This window comes from Haliotis cracherodii, unplaced genomic scaffold (assembly GCF_022045235.1).
Source record: "Haliotis cracherodii isolate W230 unplaced genomic scaffold, xgHalCrac1.p SCAF_13, whole genome shotgun sequence".
NCBI classification, from domain to species: Eukaryota; Metazoa; Mollusca; class Gastropoda; order Lepetellida; family Haliotidae; genus Haliotis; species Haliotis cracherodii.
This window is the reverse complement of record NW_027266268.1, coordinates 40,575,756-40,592,937: the sequence shown is the minus strand read 5'-3', so window position 1 is coordinate 40,592,937 and position 17,182 is coordinate 40,575,756. Positions and strand designations below refer to the sequence as shown.

The 17,182-nt window shown below is 42.0% G+C and overlaps 1 protein-coding gene across 1 annotated transcript in view; it reads right to left on the bottom strand.

Annotated features, from left to right (window-relative positions):
- Window positions 1-17,182, bottom strand: part of LOC139459935 (carboxyl-terminal PDZ ligand of neuronal nitric oxide synthase protein-like) — a 215,285-nt gene that overhangs the window by 63,911 nt on the left and 134,192 nt on the right. Inside the window, exon 3 of the mRNA XM_071241670.1 lies at window positions 14,671-14,763. Coding sequence (XP_071097771.1) covers window positions 14,671-14,763 — 93 coding nt within the window. The remainder of the gene's footprint in view (window positions 1-14,670; window positions 14,764-17,182) is intronic.

Genomic DNA, 17,182 nt, shown 5'->3' with positions numbered 1-17,182 from the left:
CTGCTGGGTGAACAGAGGCACATTTCGAACAAAGTCACTTGCCTAAGGAGACACCACATGTGGTACATGTGCTTCAGTGTGGAGCAGGACTGAAGCCCTAGAAACTCTCAGGAGCCAAGCTACCGAAACGCGGTCACCCATCCAAGGACTCTGCGACCCATGTTGCTTAACTTCACCTGATCTGTGACCTGTACATTGGCACAGGACAACATGCCACCATCATATGGGAGACCTAGGGCGATATTAAAAGATAAGCACCAGGAAGATAACTCTATATCTACATATCCAGTTAAAACAACCACTTAAAAAAATGGTAGTTACATAATCCAGGCCCCAAACAATGTTTTTCAAGGATTCTGAACACACATAAGGGAAAAAACCCTGAAGGTAGATGACCTTGACCTTCCCTGTCCCAACCCACCCATACCAATGGCCATGGTATAGTTGGCTCACACAGCCTGTCTGTGGCCAAGACACCTAGTTCATAAATGTATTGGATAGCAACATATCCATTGGGTACATCTCCACATCAGGTATTCTGTTGGCGGTCATTGAGGAAGGGTAAGATCTTCACATCATGTATTCTGTTGGTGGCCATTGAGGAAGTCTAACATCTTCACATCAGGTATTCTGTTGGTTGTCATTGAGGAAGTCTAACATCTTCACATCAGGTGTTCTGTTGGTGGCCATTGAGGAAGTCTAACATCTTCACATCAGGTGTTCTGTTGGTGGCCATTGAGGAAGTATAACATCTTCACATCAGGTGTTCTGTTGGTGGTCATTTTGAAGTGTAAGATCTTCACATCAGGTATTCTGTTGGTGGCCATTGAGGAAGTATAACATCTTCACATCAGGTGTTCTGTTGGTGGTCATTTGGAAGTGTAAGATCTTCACATCAGGTATTCTGTTGGTGGCCATTGAGGAAGTATAACATCTTCACATCAGGTGTTCTGTTGGTGGCCATTGAGGAAGTCTAACATCTTCACATCAGGTGTTCTGTTGGTTGTCATTGTGGAAGTCTAACATCTTCACATCAGGTATTCTGTTGGTTGTCATTGTGGAAGTCTAACATCTTCACATCAGGTGTTCTGTTGGTGGCCATTGAGGAAGTCTAACATCTTCACATCAGGTGTTCTGTTGGTGGCAATTGAGGAAGTATAACATCTTCACATCAGGTGTTCTGTTGGTGGTCATTTTGAAGTGTAAGATCTTCACATCAGGTATTCTGTTGGTGGCCATTGTGAAGTATAACATCTTCACATCAGGTATTCTGTTGGTGGCCATTTGCATTGTGGAAGTGTAAGATCTTCACATCAGGTGTTCTGTTGGTGGCCATTGTGGAAGCGTAAGATCTTCACATCAGTTATTCTGTTGGTGGCCATTGAGGAAGTCTAACATCTTCACATCAGGTATTCTGTTGGTGGCCATTGTGGAAGTGTAAGATCTTCACATCAGGTGTTCTGTTGGTGGCCATTTGCATTGTGGAAGTGTAAGATCTTCACATCAGGTATTCTGTTGGTGGCCATTGTGGAAGTGTAAGATCTTCACATCAGGTGTTCTGTTGGTGGCCATTTGCATTGTGGAAGTGTAAGATCTTCACATCAGGTATTCTGTTGGTGGCCATTTGCATTGTGGAAGTGGAAAAGAAAACATGGGTAAAGAGTCTTGTGTTTACACAACATCTCTGGGGAAATGCTGGAGTCGTGCTGGAGTGAGGGTACTCACCACAAGTCAATTACCTCGTGTTTGTTGTGCCAGTGGAGCTGTGAATAATAAATGCTGACCTTTCACCAACTACCAGGAGCTGTTGTGATGGTTTGAATTGCCAGTGGTCATTTACTGTCGTTAATGACTTTAACAAGTGATGTAGGGGCACCCGTAGAGGCCAGCTACAGGTAGCATCTCAGTCTATGGCAACAAGGGTACTCAAATGTATGCCCGTAAACTTAGAACTGACCAAGTTCACAAAACATGTATGTGCATTCGTGCAAACATCACTTGATGAGCGTCAGGGTTCTGGTTACTTCATCCAGATGACATTCTTGACGTCATTCAAATCTTATTGTGATGTAAGTTCGGAATGACGTCACACTAGAAAAGACGTCATAACTGTTGATGTCATGTGACAATTGTGCTTTTCTGAGACAGCAGAGATGTTCAGTGCATATATGAGTTTATGAAACTTGTGTAAGAATTGTGTTACTCTCGCTCCCATTTTGGAATTCTTTCTGTAGAATCAGCATGACACACATGCTCGTACAATAATCTCTTTGTCTTTAAGTGGCACATAGAAGCTTCATCCCTTGACATAATGTGTGCCCCCTGTTAGAGTGGCAGGCTTAAGTATTTATATATATGTACATAACTTGTATTATTAATTAAGATTAGTTAGTAGTAAGTTGTAGAGTTGTACAATTAGAAAAGTACCCTTGACACTTCCATCAAACAGTAAGAAAATAGTATCAGTTATGTTTTATACTTTAGCATTTAATACCTTAAAACATTCATTCTACACCTTCCACTCAGTTAACCTCGGCTATTTGACTTGCAACACTTTGTCCCACAGCTGAAACATTTTGTTTAGATCGTATACATTATAAGGTCAGTTGTGACTTTAGTCTTCCATGAAGGATGTATCTCGTACTCAGTGTAGACTTATTGCCAATCTTGAGTCACGTTCCTCATCTTGTGAGGATATAGATTGAAAGGAGGACATTCAATCACACTTAAGGTTGATAATGAGTGAGTGAGTGAGTGAGTTGACTTTAACCCTGCTTTTAACAGTATTCCAGTTATATCGCGGCGTGTCAGCTTAATGTGGGAGGAAAGCCCGAAGTGATGCAGATCTCAGACGTTTACCACTTCGGTGAAACCCACGAGCACGGGTATGGTGCTGACAAACCTAGAAACAAAATCGGGGCGAACCGGGATTCGAACCCACAATCATAAGTTTCTGGCGTGCCCAAGGGACGCAACTCTGCACAGCGAGTTGGGCCACCTGTGCCCCCGGTTGATAATGAATTATATGACGTTGTACATACAGATTTCTAGTTATTGTTATTAGATATATGATGTACTGTGTAGTGTATTTTTTATTTTATTTGATATAATGGTTAAATTTTGCTACTGGCAAAATGCCTAATTACTGAGGACCGTGCCTTTCAATCGTCGTGTCGTCTCAGTAATCTCCGTGTTTCTGTTTTCCCATCATGCTGTTCCCCGTGAGCACTCTGTAAGCACTATAATAGCGCAGTGCACGTGCGGTCCGCACTTTTCACTCCAAATCATTTTGTTATTAGATATATGATGTACTGTGTAGTGAATTTTTTATTTTATTTAATATAATGTATCTACATATATTTATGGCTGGAGATAGTTCAGTGAATTATTGTGATTATCTGTACGTATGTAAACTCAAACCTATACATATATATCAACTAAACATCTCATGTTATAAGTTATTTGTACTTTAATGGCAAGTAAATAGGAATGTGTGTCTGTATGTGCGATGTATGTGGGTAAGTGCAGGTGTATGCAGATCAAACATGATTGGCTGAAATATTGCAGGTCAGACGTGATTGGCTGAACTATAGCAGGTCAGATGTGATTGGTTGAAAACTTGCAGGTCAGACCTGATTGGCTGAACTATTGCCGGTCAGATATGATTGGCTGAAATATTGCAGGTCAGACATGTTTGGTTGAATACTTGCAGGTCAAATATGATTGGCTGAAATATTGCAGGTCAAACATGATTGGCTGAAAACTTGCAAGTCAGAAGTGATTGGTTGAAATATTGCAGGTCAGATGTGATTGTTTGAAAACTTGCTGGTCAAATATAATTGGCTGAAATACAGCAGTGTCTTGACAGATCCACTCCCGCCTTTTACAAATCTCATCCTCAATACTCTATCTATTAAACCCGAATGAAAAATGCCACCCGTTAGACAGTCTTGTGATTGTCTTTCCTTCATAATAACGCCTATTACCAACTTGTCTCCAGGAATATTTTTCATCCAAAAAGCCAGGACAAGCCATTCCATGTTCAGGGCCACTGAGGTCAAATAACCAGAGATGTCTATCAGCACAGATACAAAACTCCAGCACTTGATAATACGCACAGATAATTAAATTGCAACAGTCAGTGCAGTGGAAAATACAATATTGATCTAATGAGAATGTGTTGCTGGGCCTGCCTAATGGCAGCCCAATCAGCCAGCTTAAAATGCCTCCAACAAACAGCAGTACATGGAATCGGAGTTGATGCTGGACAAAGCTCCGGCATGAGAGGGGGATTTATCAGCTGTTATCACACAGCCATGAAATAGGGAATCACAGAAATCGGTGCTTCAATTGTGTGATGGTTGAATGTTGTGAAGCATGGCATCGTTGACAGACTTCGGACTTCAACAAGATTGATCCCTCTCAGAAAGTTAGCGTCTGCCTACACATGCGTCTCCCTATGGTGTCACAGATAACAAGGCCCTGTAATAAAATCTGTTGCCAAATTAAAATGTTGAAATGGATTTTCTATTCAGTGTGGTAAAAAATACAACCGTGAAATGCATTACCTTCGCAAGTAGTCTGCCAAGGACATACATCACCAATACCCCCGAAGACGATCTGACCATCCAGCACTCGCCTCATACACTGCACTGTAGTCGCTAAGTGTCTTATTACATTTACAAAACAAATATTCTAAAGAAAAACAGAAAGTTTTTTTCCATATCAATTCACAAGGTGATGAAACGCCTTCACTTAACCAAAAGGTGACTAAAAGCCCCCTCGATCACACTGATGTTCTTCGTGTCCAAACGAGAGCAGGACCTTAGTCTCTGATCAGACAGCGTGCAATAGATCCTAAAGAATTGCCATGTATGCTAACTCTCCGCGGGGATGATCAGCTCCCCAGAAGGATGTAACAACTCCCTGTAGTGCTCTAGGGGATTCTTTCATTAACGCTAATTCTTTCAATTTGAGGCCAACTTTCGAACTATCACCATTCTAACTCAGTCCACAGAAAGTAACTCCATCTAACATTGAAATTAACAACGAACAATTTGTTCGCCAGGGAAGTAATGTAACGTAATGGAAGGGAGAACCTTTTTGTACTTTGTAAAAAATAAATGGAGCCTAAATGTATCTCTATTGTCAGAAGCAACGTTTAGTTTCGAGTGTAATGCGATCAGCTTCCTGCCTATACAAGTACAATTTTGAAAAGTTGTTTCTTTCAACAAAAAATATCCTTTTGGGAGTCAGTGAAATCATGGATGACAAATAATTTGAGAAGACAAACCAACTTTAAAGTTTACATTTGTTCCTGGGCCAGTGAGAGTCAATGATTCTGTTTTGTCCAACGTCTTCCAGACATCGCCACTGAGGACAACTCCACACCGACCAGGCTTTGTCATCCCGACATTATTCCGATTTCCCTGTAGCATCATTTCCCAATGCAACTATTTGTCTTAAATTGTGTTTGCACATTTGGCTTCCTACATTTCAATTTTCAACCAAATAAAACCATCATCCAGCAGCAAATAGGTACTATAACTCACTTGCAGCGCCACCTAGTGGGATTACTTGTCGTAGCTGTGTGACACTGCAGCGAAACAGCCCCTGTTTATTTCCTCATTAAATGACCAGCAGAGACGGAGTGAGATACAGATTGAAATCCTTAACTACGAAAGTTCCGAGCAAATAAAAGACTTTGCAATAAGAGGAAGAGAAAATGGTTTCCAATAAGGGAAATGGTTACATTTTTATCACCAGTCTGGCCAATGCGAATTTTGTGTCGCAATATTTGCACAAGCAGGACCACATTACCAAGGCAGGTCGTTCAATTTACCAAATGAAGCACTGCGTGACACTCTGACTGGTCAGACTCAGAGCACTTGTATACACCATTAGTTCCAGCTATTTACGTTCATGTGTCAACAGTTTTGTGGACAAATCATCTCACTCTCATGCATAATGTCGAACTTTCAAGTACGAAAAAATATCTAAATACAAAGTACAATACCTAATTTCTACTGTAAAAATCCATGTCAAAGTGCTTCTTTCAATGCTTAATCTGAACAGTCTATTCATTTGAACAGTAAAATGTGCACAAAATGTTCCATATTTATTCAGTATTAATTGTTCAGATTTTCTGTGTTATACTTAAATGTGGCTTCTGATTTTGCAGGGCTAAGACTACATCCAGAACATGAGGGCAGTCCCAAAGCATGACGCATAACAGAGAAAGAGTGTGGTGTTAATGCTGATATTGGCAATAACCCAACATTCTAAAATGAATTTAGAAATTCAATTCTGATTGGTCAGTCAAAGGTATCAAATACCAAAATAACCACTTCTGACTGAAACAGATGATTTGACAGACACATCACCACTGAAGCTGATAAAAGTTCTTTCTCAGTCATTGTAGGTGGGCATTCAAATAATATGTGGGGCGGTCAGGTAGTCTAGTGGTTAAAGCATTCGCTCGTCAAGCCGAAGACCCCGGTTCGATTCCCGACATGAGTACAATGTGTGAAGCCCATTTCTGGTGTCCGCCGCCGTGATATTGCTGGATTATTGCTAAAAGCGGCGTAAAACCATATTTACTCACTCACTCAAATAATATGTACATTTACAGGTTCTAAAATGCAGAGTGGCAGTCAATCATTACATTTAGGGTGGAAAACACTGCAGAAATTCACAAAAAGAATGTAAGTCAAGTTTTGGTGACAACAGAGAGCTTGAAATTGGGTGCTTATGGCTGTGACATCACATATTTTGGTCATGAGCGATGTCACGCCAGATCCTCTTCGTCACAAAGGATACTGTGACTACCAAGTAACGTGTGCAGTTTACAACTGGCCTGAGGGCTCTCCACTTGATGAGCTGTGCTGCACACTGTCAGTGTCTGTCCATATACAGCACCATGCTATGTTCAAAGGCTATTATCAGTGTTGCCTTAATTCAAATTTACAACCTCCTCGCACCTATTCACTCAGAAGCTTCGCTGACACCATCAAGTCGTATACAATTGTGTCATGATAGCAGGGAGATAAACATATCTATCGACCAGTAACATAGCTCCACATTGAAAACAGCTCGTTGATTCCTATTTCTCAGCTCCCTGAGAAGTATTTATTTTCATCCAGAACCTGTTTCACGTTTGCACTTTTCTATATTTCAGAGGTGCTGGGACAGTAGCTAAACTGTTTGCTTGTCACACCCTAGGCCAGATTCAAGTCCCCACAAAGGACTACAATTTCTGGAAAATTGGTGAAAATGACGTAAAACCAAACTCGCTCACCACTGACTCTTCTGCTATGAACGTATTGTCCCAAGCAACTGTGCACCAATTTCAGTCATAATTCTACCAGTGTAATGCAATATAAAGAAGTAAATACGAAATGGATAACCTGAAAAATGTCCTTCCTAATACACTTTTGATATGCCCCCTGCTTCAATACATCAAATATTGAAAATTAGACATGGCTCATGAAATCATGAACTTAGGGCTAATTATTTCCCCTGCAGCAGGCACACGGTTATTCACAGAGCTGTTGTAGCAATACTTTCTTTCAGCAAGAACACCTGCACTCAGCTAATAATCATCACCTAATTCCAACCTAAAACAGTTTTCTGCAATTTCTAATTTGAGAAAAAAAATAATTTTCAACCACAGTGTTGACAGGAGCGCACATATCCCACAATGCAGCTTGGTCAGAGAGATTAAACTACACATTGTCGGTGTGTTTGGGTGAGTGGTCTTTGTTCTGTCAACTCAAACGTGATATCATTGGTCTCGATTCCATCATGGAACTGCCAGGACATCTGAACATTTACAAGAGAACCTACCAACCTGCATATGGATTAAGCTTCTCAGCCCTCTAAGTAGCGACCAGTTTGGTGGCCAAGTGCGACTTAAATCTTTGATTGGCAACCTGAATTTATCTAATGCTCACCACTTGGCTACCTAAAAGCAAACATAACTAGCGACAATATCTGTTAACAATAACTGTTGGCTCCTAAAAACTTAGGTTTGGCTCCTAAAATCTTCATGTCAACAGGCACTTGGCTCCCTAACAAAAAAGGGGCTGCCTCTACAAAACACATGCCTTGAATTATGATGATGTGTTTTGTGCTTCTAAAACCATCTGATCTACCCAGAACAAGAAATAAGAGACCAGCGAAACCACCACCTCATCTGTTTCATGTTTAGATCTATGCATATAGAGTCAGTGACAAAACACTCCCCACATGGCTGTGTGACAAGAGGGATGACTTCAACTTTCCAATAGTCAACTTTCTCTTCATGTCCAGCAACATTCCTACAGCTCCAGGCTTTGGTGTTTATTTTTCACACTTTTCAGGTACAATCAAGCATGCTCTTTCTACAAAGATTTCAAAGAGAGTTATACGACATGTTCAAACGTTGCTTAAGGTAAAGCCATTCAAGGCCTCAGTAAAACTTTCAAAAAGATTTAAGGTACTGGTCACCGACCAATTATCTCGGGCTGGGATGGGTAACTTGGGTACCCGGGTCAGGTGGGTACTGAGTAGCACCCGGGTACCCACAGGACTACCCGGACCCGTGGTTAGTCACGTGATATATTGTTTAATGACCAAAATTATCTAGAACTCTGTGGTTACACTCCAAGTCACTAATGTTCGCATTTCTTTCTGACTATGCACCCGTTCCATCTGATCAGAGACCATATACCAATATATATATATGGTATCGGTATATGGTCTCTGTTCTGACTTTTCATATGGTTGAATGAGGATATAACTTAAGTCAACTTCAGTGTACGCATGACCAGATTGTTTATTATATGTATCTGAATACGTTTTGCAAGTGATGTGGTAAAACAATTCCCAATCAGATCAGACATTTTGTATCTCTTTAGACCTACAGTGGGTACCCGGGTAGGGTCGGGTAATAAGGGGGGGGGGGGGGGGGGGGGGGGGGAGGTACCCGGGTAGTAAATTTGGACTCATCCAAGCCCTTCAATTATCGCCATTTTTCTCATGTTATTTCTGACATATTCCGTGCACTAATTTGACTGTACCAACAACTTTTATATTTGGGAAACTAGGAGCAAATGCGCTTATTTCTGTCCATGGAATAAGATTCAATTGATTTCGGTTATAACGCTACGATAGGGAATTGAACTTTCCCATCGCTTTACTGTACCAGTTATCGCCATCATCTTAACAGCATGTGCCAATTGATCACCCTCACTCACCCACTCAAACCTACTCACTCACTCACTGGCACAGGGAAATAAGCTCAGCTTGAGTGTGTGTAAAGACTTCAAATCATTATTTTCTAAAACAATCCTTGTGATTCCCCAAATAAGGACAAGATAGACACAATTTTTATGGATAACAACTTCTTTAATACTGTAAAAGGCGACGTTTCGGTATAGATCCTTATACCGTTGTCAAGCAAGACTGAATGAGGGACATAGTGCAGAATATATATAGCAAGTGGATGATAACAATAGAGGATTAACAGTAACAACAAGGGCATACATGAGTGGGATAACATAGGTAGGTGTGACAACAAAGGGATTATGCTATCACAACACGATGGGCAGAAAACACATAGCTGGAAGCCAATAGGGGCATGAAGCCAAAAAACAGGTGATTATTGGTTGATGAGTTCATAGTAGGCGGATGGGATGAAATAGCCTTGATCTCTGTTGATTGATGGCTTGTGGCGGCGAATATGGACTGCTTCTGTTAGTTTTCTTTTGGTGAAGTCATGGAGGTTGTTGGCGAGGATTTGGACGTTGTCCCAGTTGATGATGTGATTGGGACAGTTAATGATATGGTCCGAGATGGCTGATTTGCTGTCGGATTTGGTGGTGGAGGTTTTATGCTCTTTGATTCTGGCTGGCATCATCTCCACCCTTACCAAACGTGCCATCAACCTTTCCTCTGCTGACCCCAAACCTGAGATCGCTCACCTCCGCCAAGTCTTCACCCACCTCAACAATTATCCAGCCAAACTAGTCGACAAAATCATCGCCTCTGTACTCCATCCCACACCCAGACCTGTAACCCTTAAACCCGAATCAGCGCCCTTCCGCATCGCCCTCCCGTTCATAGGAAAAGCCTCCCACATCATCAGCCGCCTCCTCAAACAGCAAGCCAACATCGACAGCCACTTCACCAGCTCCAACTCCCTCAACACCCTGCTAAGAGCCAACGGCAGGAACACATCTAAACCCCAAGAGGCTAAAGGTGTAGTCTACAAAATTGACTGCAACTGTGGGCAATCTTACGTAGGTGAGACATCCCGCCCAATCAACACCAGAATCAAAGAGCATAAAACCTCCACCACCAAATCCGACAGCAAATCAGCCATCTCGGACCATATCATTAACTGTCCCAATCACATCATCAACTGGGACAACGTCCAAATCCTCGCCAACAACCTCCATGACTTCACCAAAAGAAAACTAACAGAAGCAGTCCATATTCGCCGCCACAAGCCATCAATCAACAGAGATCAAGGCTATTTCATCCCATCCGCCTACTATGAACTCATCAACCAATAATCACCTGTTTTTTGGCTTCATGCCCGTATTGGCTTCCAGCTATGTGTTTTCTGCCCATCGTGTTGTGATAGCATAATCCCTTTGTTGTCACACCTACCTATGTTATCCCACTCATGTATGCCCTTGTTGTTACTGTTAATCCTCTATTGTTATCATCCACTTGCTATATATATTCTGCACTATGTCCCTCATTCAGTCTTGCTTGACAACGGTATAAGGATCTATACCGAAACGTCGCCTTTTACAGTATTAAAGAAGTTGTTATCCATAAAAATTGTGTCTATCTTGTCATCCGTCAACTTCTAAGTAATGCCTATCAAACAATTCAAATAAGGACATTTGAATCAGAACCCTCACAAAATAGAATTATTTAGGAGATGCTTCAATGGATGAGACCCCACTTCAGCCGTGCTCCCTGCCATCATGGTGACTTGGAAATATCCCAGCAGCCCTCAACATCGGCCTTGTTGCTCCGTGCGTATTAATGTCCTCCGGATGAAGCATGGGAAGATGTCACAACAATGTCTCTACCTCCCTAAAGAAGTGGCACAATAACATTACTTCAGCATGAACAAGCACATTTGTCATTTAATGAAAATCGACAAGTCTGAAAAATGTTATCTCAAAGGAAATTAAACTTGCCGTTGTAAAGATTCCACTTCAACATTTGAAATTTCCTTATAAATTGATTGAGTACAGCAACAGGGACAGGATCGTACACATTGCCGCAGGGCATATAGGTTGTACTGACATATGTGTATATATATATGTGTTGTGTAGGGCATATAGGCTATACTGACCTATATGTATATATGTGTTGTGTAGGGCATATAGGCTGTATTGACCTACATGTGTATATGTGTAGTGTAGGGCATATAGGCTGTATTGACCTACATGTGTATATGTGTAGTGTAGGGCATATAGGCTGTATTGACATACAATATATATGTGTAGTGTAGGGCATATAGACTGTATTGACCTACATGTATATATGTGTAGTGTAAGGCATATAGCTGTATTGACCTACATGTGTCTATATGTAGTGTAGGGCATATAGGCTGTATTGACTTACATGTATATATGTGTAGTGTAGGGCATATAGCTGTATTGACTTACATGTATATATGTGTAGTGTAGGGCATATAGACTGTATTGACCTACATGTATATATGTGTAGTGTAGGGCATATAGGCTGTATTGACCTACATGTGTCTATGTGTAGTGTATTCTGCTCTTCACGAAGCTGGTTTACCATGCTGCAATGTGTGTCACATTTGAACATACTCCCTGCATCTTTAAATGTAGTGAACACAAGTTTGCAGGTGATAAAACAAAAGTATGTGGGGTTTTTTTAAAATTACAAAAATACTTTTGTAATGTTTGCAGTTCTGTAAACCGGTTTGCAAAAAATATCACCTCTGTATAGTGAGGAAACATGGACACACAGTTGTAGAAAGTTGAGAAGTTGAACGAGTTCAGTCGATGGATGCCATTACAGAGGCATTACAGCCACAGGTGAGGCAGACCAGTTGAGGAACTGACACACCAAATCAGCAGCTAATGTGCATGTTCTGGAGAACACTGTGTGAATAGCGTCGACGTAGTCCCTGCCTGTGTTACAGCCGGTGCTGACAAACTCCTGCACTCAACTCACCCAACACAAAACAATCTCCACTACTTCACATTCTTTTGGGGCTGAAGCTGAATAAGACAACTCTCAGCACGTGCTTGGGTGAATTTTAAAGAAGTTAAAGAACCCAAGATTTCGGAAACCAAATCAATGAATTCCCAATTACGTTCAATGAAAGCAACACACACATAGAAAGGACGTCGAGCTTGATTTAGTATCCCAGCAGTTTGCCCGACAGATTACCCAGCCATGCTTTGATCCCTCGATATGCGATAATTCCATTTTACGATTATTTCAACTGAACCGTGAATATTAGATCATTTCTAAGGAGGGCTGGCTACAGGTGGCTTGAATGCCTTCAGTCTCACAAAAAGCTTTCTTCTGAACATTGCTAACGACCCGTGGAATATCGCGCAGCGCATGGAGTGCTGGTGCTTACCGGCTGCCTCTACATGCTGGCGTGATCAGTGAGATGGTCCAGGAGCCATTACCACGGATTACCACAGACTCAGAGCAGCCCTAAGTGGGAAGATTAAAACATGGAGGTGGTGTCTGACGTCTTAAGAGTCACAAAAGAGTTTCCAATATGAGCTTAAGGATCAGTTAGCTATTATCGAGAAGTCTGCGTATCAACACTGTGTGACCTCAAGAGTGATGAGGATCTGGAGATGCCTGGAGAAGAACCTGGCACATGCTGATTCGCATCTGAACTCACATGGTGATGTCAAATCGCAAGAGGGCCACAGGTGGCCCAGCTGACGAAGCCACCACAATTTGCTGTGCAGTGTTGCTTCCTAAGCTGGACCAGGATCTGCTAATCAAAGACTCGAAGTCCAGATTCCCCATGAGTATGGTCGTTGGTTTGTCAGTGCATTATGACTGCTGTGGGTTTCACCATCTGGCTCCCCAGTGCACCAACTAACTCACCACACATGTACAAGAACCTTCTCCACTGCAACAAGTGGAAGACTGACTGAACATTTTACGCCACTTTTAGCAATATTCAGGCAGGGGACACCAGAACACACATTGAACAGATGTTGGGAATCGAACCCAGGTCTTCGGCACGACAAGTCAACGCCTTAACCACTAGGCTACCCCAACACCTGTGAAAGCTTGAAATTGTGGGCAAAAAATATCTTAATCAGAAATTATGTTCAAACTGCAGGTGTGAAGAAGAAACATATGCCAGAAAAAGACCCTACCAAAAAGCAGTCCTGAAACATAAGATTTGAAAACGTGTAGATCATATGACTCAACTTAGAAACCAATGGACCTTGCTACTATCAGGTTGAACATTTCAAATTAAGTTTCTTTCCCAAAATTCTGGTTATAGTTCATCTCATACTGGGCATACCTATTTCAAGATTCGTACAAAACAGTCTCCATAGTCAGAGCCTCCACAGTCAGAGTCTCCACAGTCAGAGTCTCCACAGTCAGAGTCTCCACAGTCAGAGCCTCCATAGTCAGAGCCTCCACAGTCAGTCTCCACAGTCAGAGTCTCCACAGTCAGTCTCCACAGTCAGAGCCTCCACAGTCAGAGTCTCCACAGTCAGTCTCCACAGTCAGTCTCCACAGTCACAGTCTCTACAGTCAGTCTCCACAGTCACAGTCTCCACAGTCAGAGTCTCAACAGTCAGAGCCTCCACAGTCAGAGTCTCCATAGTCAGAGCCTCCACAGTCAGTCTCCACAGTCAGAGTCTCAACAGTCAGTCTCAATAGTCAGTCTCCATAGTCAGTCTCCACAGTCACAGTCTCCACAGTCACAGTCTCCACAGTCAGAGCCTCCACAGTCAGTCTCCACAGTCAGAGTCTCAACAGTCAGAGCCTCCACAGTCAGAGTCTCCATAGTCAGAGCCTCCACAGTCAGTCTCCACAGTCAGAGCCTCCACAGTCAGTCTCCACAGTCAGTGTCTCAACAGTCAGAGCCTCCACAGTCAGAGTCTCCATAGTCACAGTCTCCACAGTCAGAGCCTCCACAGTCAGTCTCCACAGTCAGAGTCTCAACAGTCAGTCTCCACAGTCACAGTCTCCACAGTCACAGTCTCAACAGTCAGAGCCTCCACAGTCAGAGTCTCCACAGTCAGAGCCTCCACAGTCAGTCTCCACAGTCAGAGTCTCCACAGTCACTGTCTCCACAGTCAGAGTCTCAACAGTCAGTCTCCACAGTCAGAGCCTCCACAGTCAGTCTCCATAGTCAGAGCCTCCACAGTCAGTCTCCATAGTCAGAGCCTCCACAGTCAGTCTCCACAGTCAGAGTCTCCACAGTCGGAGTCTCCACAGTCAGAGGCTCCAGTCAGAGTCTCCACAGTCAGAGCCTCCACAGTCAGAGCCTCCAGTCAGAGGCTCCACATTCAGCGTTTCCACAGTTAGTCTCCACAGTCAGAGTCTCCACAGTCGGAGTCTCCACTGTTGTGCTAACCTTGCAGCAGATTTCTTTACTGGGCTCATAGTGGACTGCAAACATGGAAAATGATAACTCACTTTTTTCTTTTTCCTCATCAGCACTTTGACTCCATCTGTGGAGACAGTGATCACCACTTTCTTCTTCTTGATCGCTTTGGCTTTGAATTCATACTGAAACAAACGAACAATATTCAATATACATTCTGTCAAAAACATCAAAGGAATATCTGCTAACACTGTTTGTTTGTTTGTTTGTTGTTTGACGCCACACTCAGCAATATTCCAGGTATTTGATGGCAGTCTATAAATAATCGAGTCTTGACTAGACAATCCAGTGATTGACATCATCAACATCGATCCACACAATTGGGATATGATGGCATGCATCAACCAAATCAGTGAGCCTGACCACCCGATCCTGTTAGTCGTCTCTTACGACAAGCAAAAGTCGTCTCTTACGACAAGCGTGGTCGTCTCTGCTACCACAGTCACGGCGTGATCTGAAGCATGGCTTCCACCATCTAGCAGCACTACAATGAATACTCAGTAAAAATGTAAATGTGCTGCATATCAAGTTCAATAACAAAAACATTATTCTGAAATCAAATATTTTCAATATGTATTCATGAAGACATCTCGACTTGAAGGTCATGATTCCCAATTTGCACGTGCATGTGTTCATGCACAGAACACAATTTGGATGTTTGCTTGTTTGTTGGGAGTTTGATACTTATACACGTTTTTTTTAATGTGAACAGCACACAAAGTTTGTTTAGCTATCAGGTGCTCATAAAAACATACTTGTTTAACTGTAAATAACGCTTACGCAATGCCATGGCGCACTGAAAATCAATGCCTACATGATGTGGATGAGGCTGAAAGAGATTTTAATGTTCATTGAAACATATTATTCTTTGTTTGGAGACATTATCTTGTGTCTGTGTGTGAGAGCTTGTATTGTGATGTAGAATGTGTTAGACGGGGGCCATGAGCACCAGGGTCAAGAGTTGGACACTCCAAGATGTCGGTTGGATGACTCCTCAAAACTAAAGAGAACCTGTCATGTCCTGTCTCACAAGAGGATTTTCCACTTTTTTGGTTTTTGTTTGTTTGTTTGTTAATTGTTTAACGCTGAACTCAGCAATATTCCAGCTATATGACGGCGGTCTGTAAATAATCGAGTCTGGACCAGACAATCCAGTGATTGACATCATGAGTATCGATCAATGCAAATGGGATATAATGACATCCCGTTAGTCGCCTCTAACTACAAGCATAGTCGCCTTTTACGGCAAGCAAGGGTTGCTGAAGACCTATTCTACCCCAGATCTTCATGGGTCGTTAAGATTTCTCATACTGACAATTAGTTCCACGTTTGATGATGCTGTGGACATGTGAAGGTTCCGCTGTAGCTACCTGAACCTACAGCTCTGGTAGTGGTAGCCCACCCTGTAGATTGAACTATAAGATTCTCATCTACTGCCTATTGGGGGTATCTACTGTCTTAATTGGGGGTATACAGCAAGGTCTCAATACAATACGTATCACGATACATAAGTCACGATACAATACGTATTGTGATACACATATTTACAGCAAATCACATGGAAACATCTCAACAATAAATATTTCAGAACAGGTTCAAAAGAAGAAGCTAGCTGCAGACACATGTTCGAAGCAGCATTCTTAGTAGTGAACTTGAAACACTAATAACAACACATTTTGCAGATCTAACTGACAAAAACACCAGGGGTCATTAAATAAGTTGTAAGTAATTTACTTCAGCAAGTGTATCGTCTTGTATCAATACAGAAAAAAATGTATCATGTATCATATCGTCGCATGAAAACGTGCAATGCACTGGTGCACTGATGTATTGTTTCACCTCTACTGACTACACTACCCATACATAACAATTCCACAAATGAATATTAGCGTATTTTTCGGAAAGTATGAAATTATGAAAGGATGCATTATTCCAGCTCAGGTGAACATCGAGTTCTCCCCAGTTCCTTCCTACGACAATTAGATGACTCTCTCGCCCCTAGAGATCCAAACCTCCCACGGCAATTTCTCCATCAGTTAATAAACTGCTCAAAAAACCTGGTATGGAATCATTTAGAAATGCCCTGTTTCCTCCCAAATTACTAATAATGTATTGAATAGTGCTTATTTCACTGAACCAAAAACACAGCCATGGCCTTCAGGAAAGTAGTATTTCAAACCATGGCCTTCAGGAAAGTAGTATTTCAAGCCAATTGGCCTTCAGGAAAGTAGTATCTCAAGCCAGGGACTGCAGCATGCAGACCAGGAAGTGCTTCTAGGTTTTCAAGGACTTGTGGGTAATTGGTCTTGTTCAATGTCTGCCCCATGGCATTATGGGAACATGTTCATGAATTGTACGTCATTAGCGGTGGACATTATTCAGATAGTAATTGGGTTAAGTGGTAATATTTTTTGCCTTCTTATCAAATTGTTTCTTTCTTATTTGATTAACCAGAAATTGGAAAATATTGTTCTGAAGAACTCTGTAAATTATCTGTAAGTTAATCAGCACTGTGGCACAGAGGATCCTATTGGCCAAGAGATG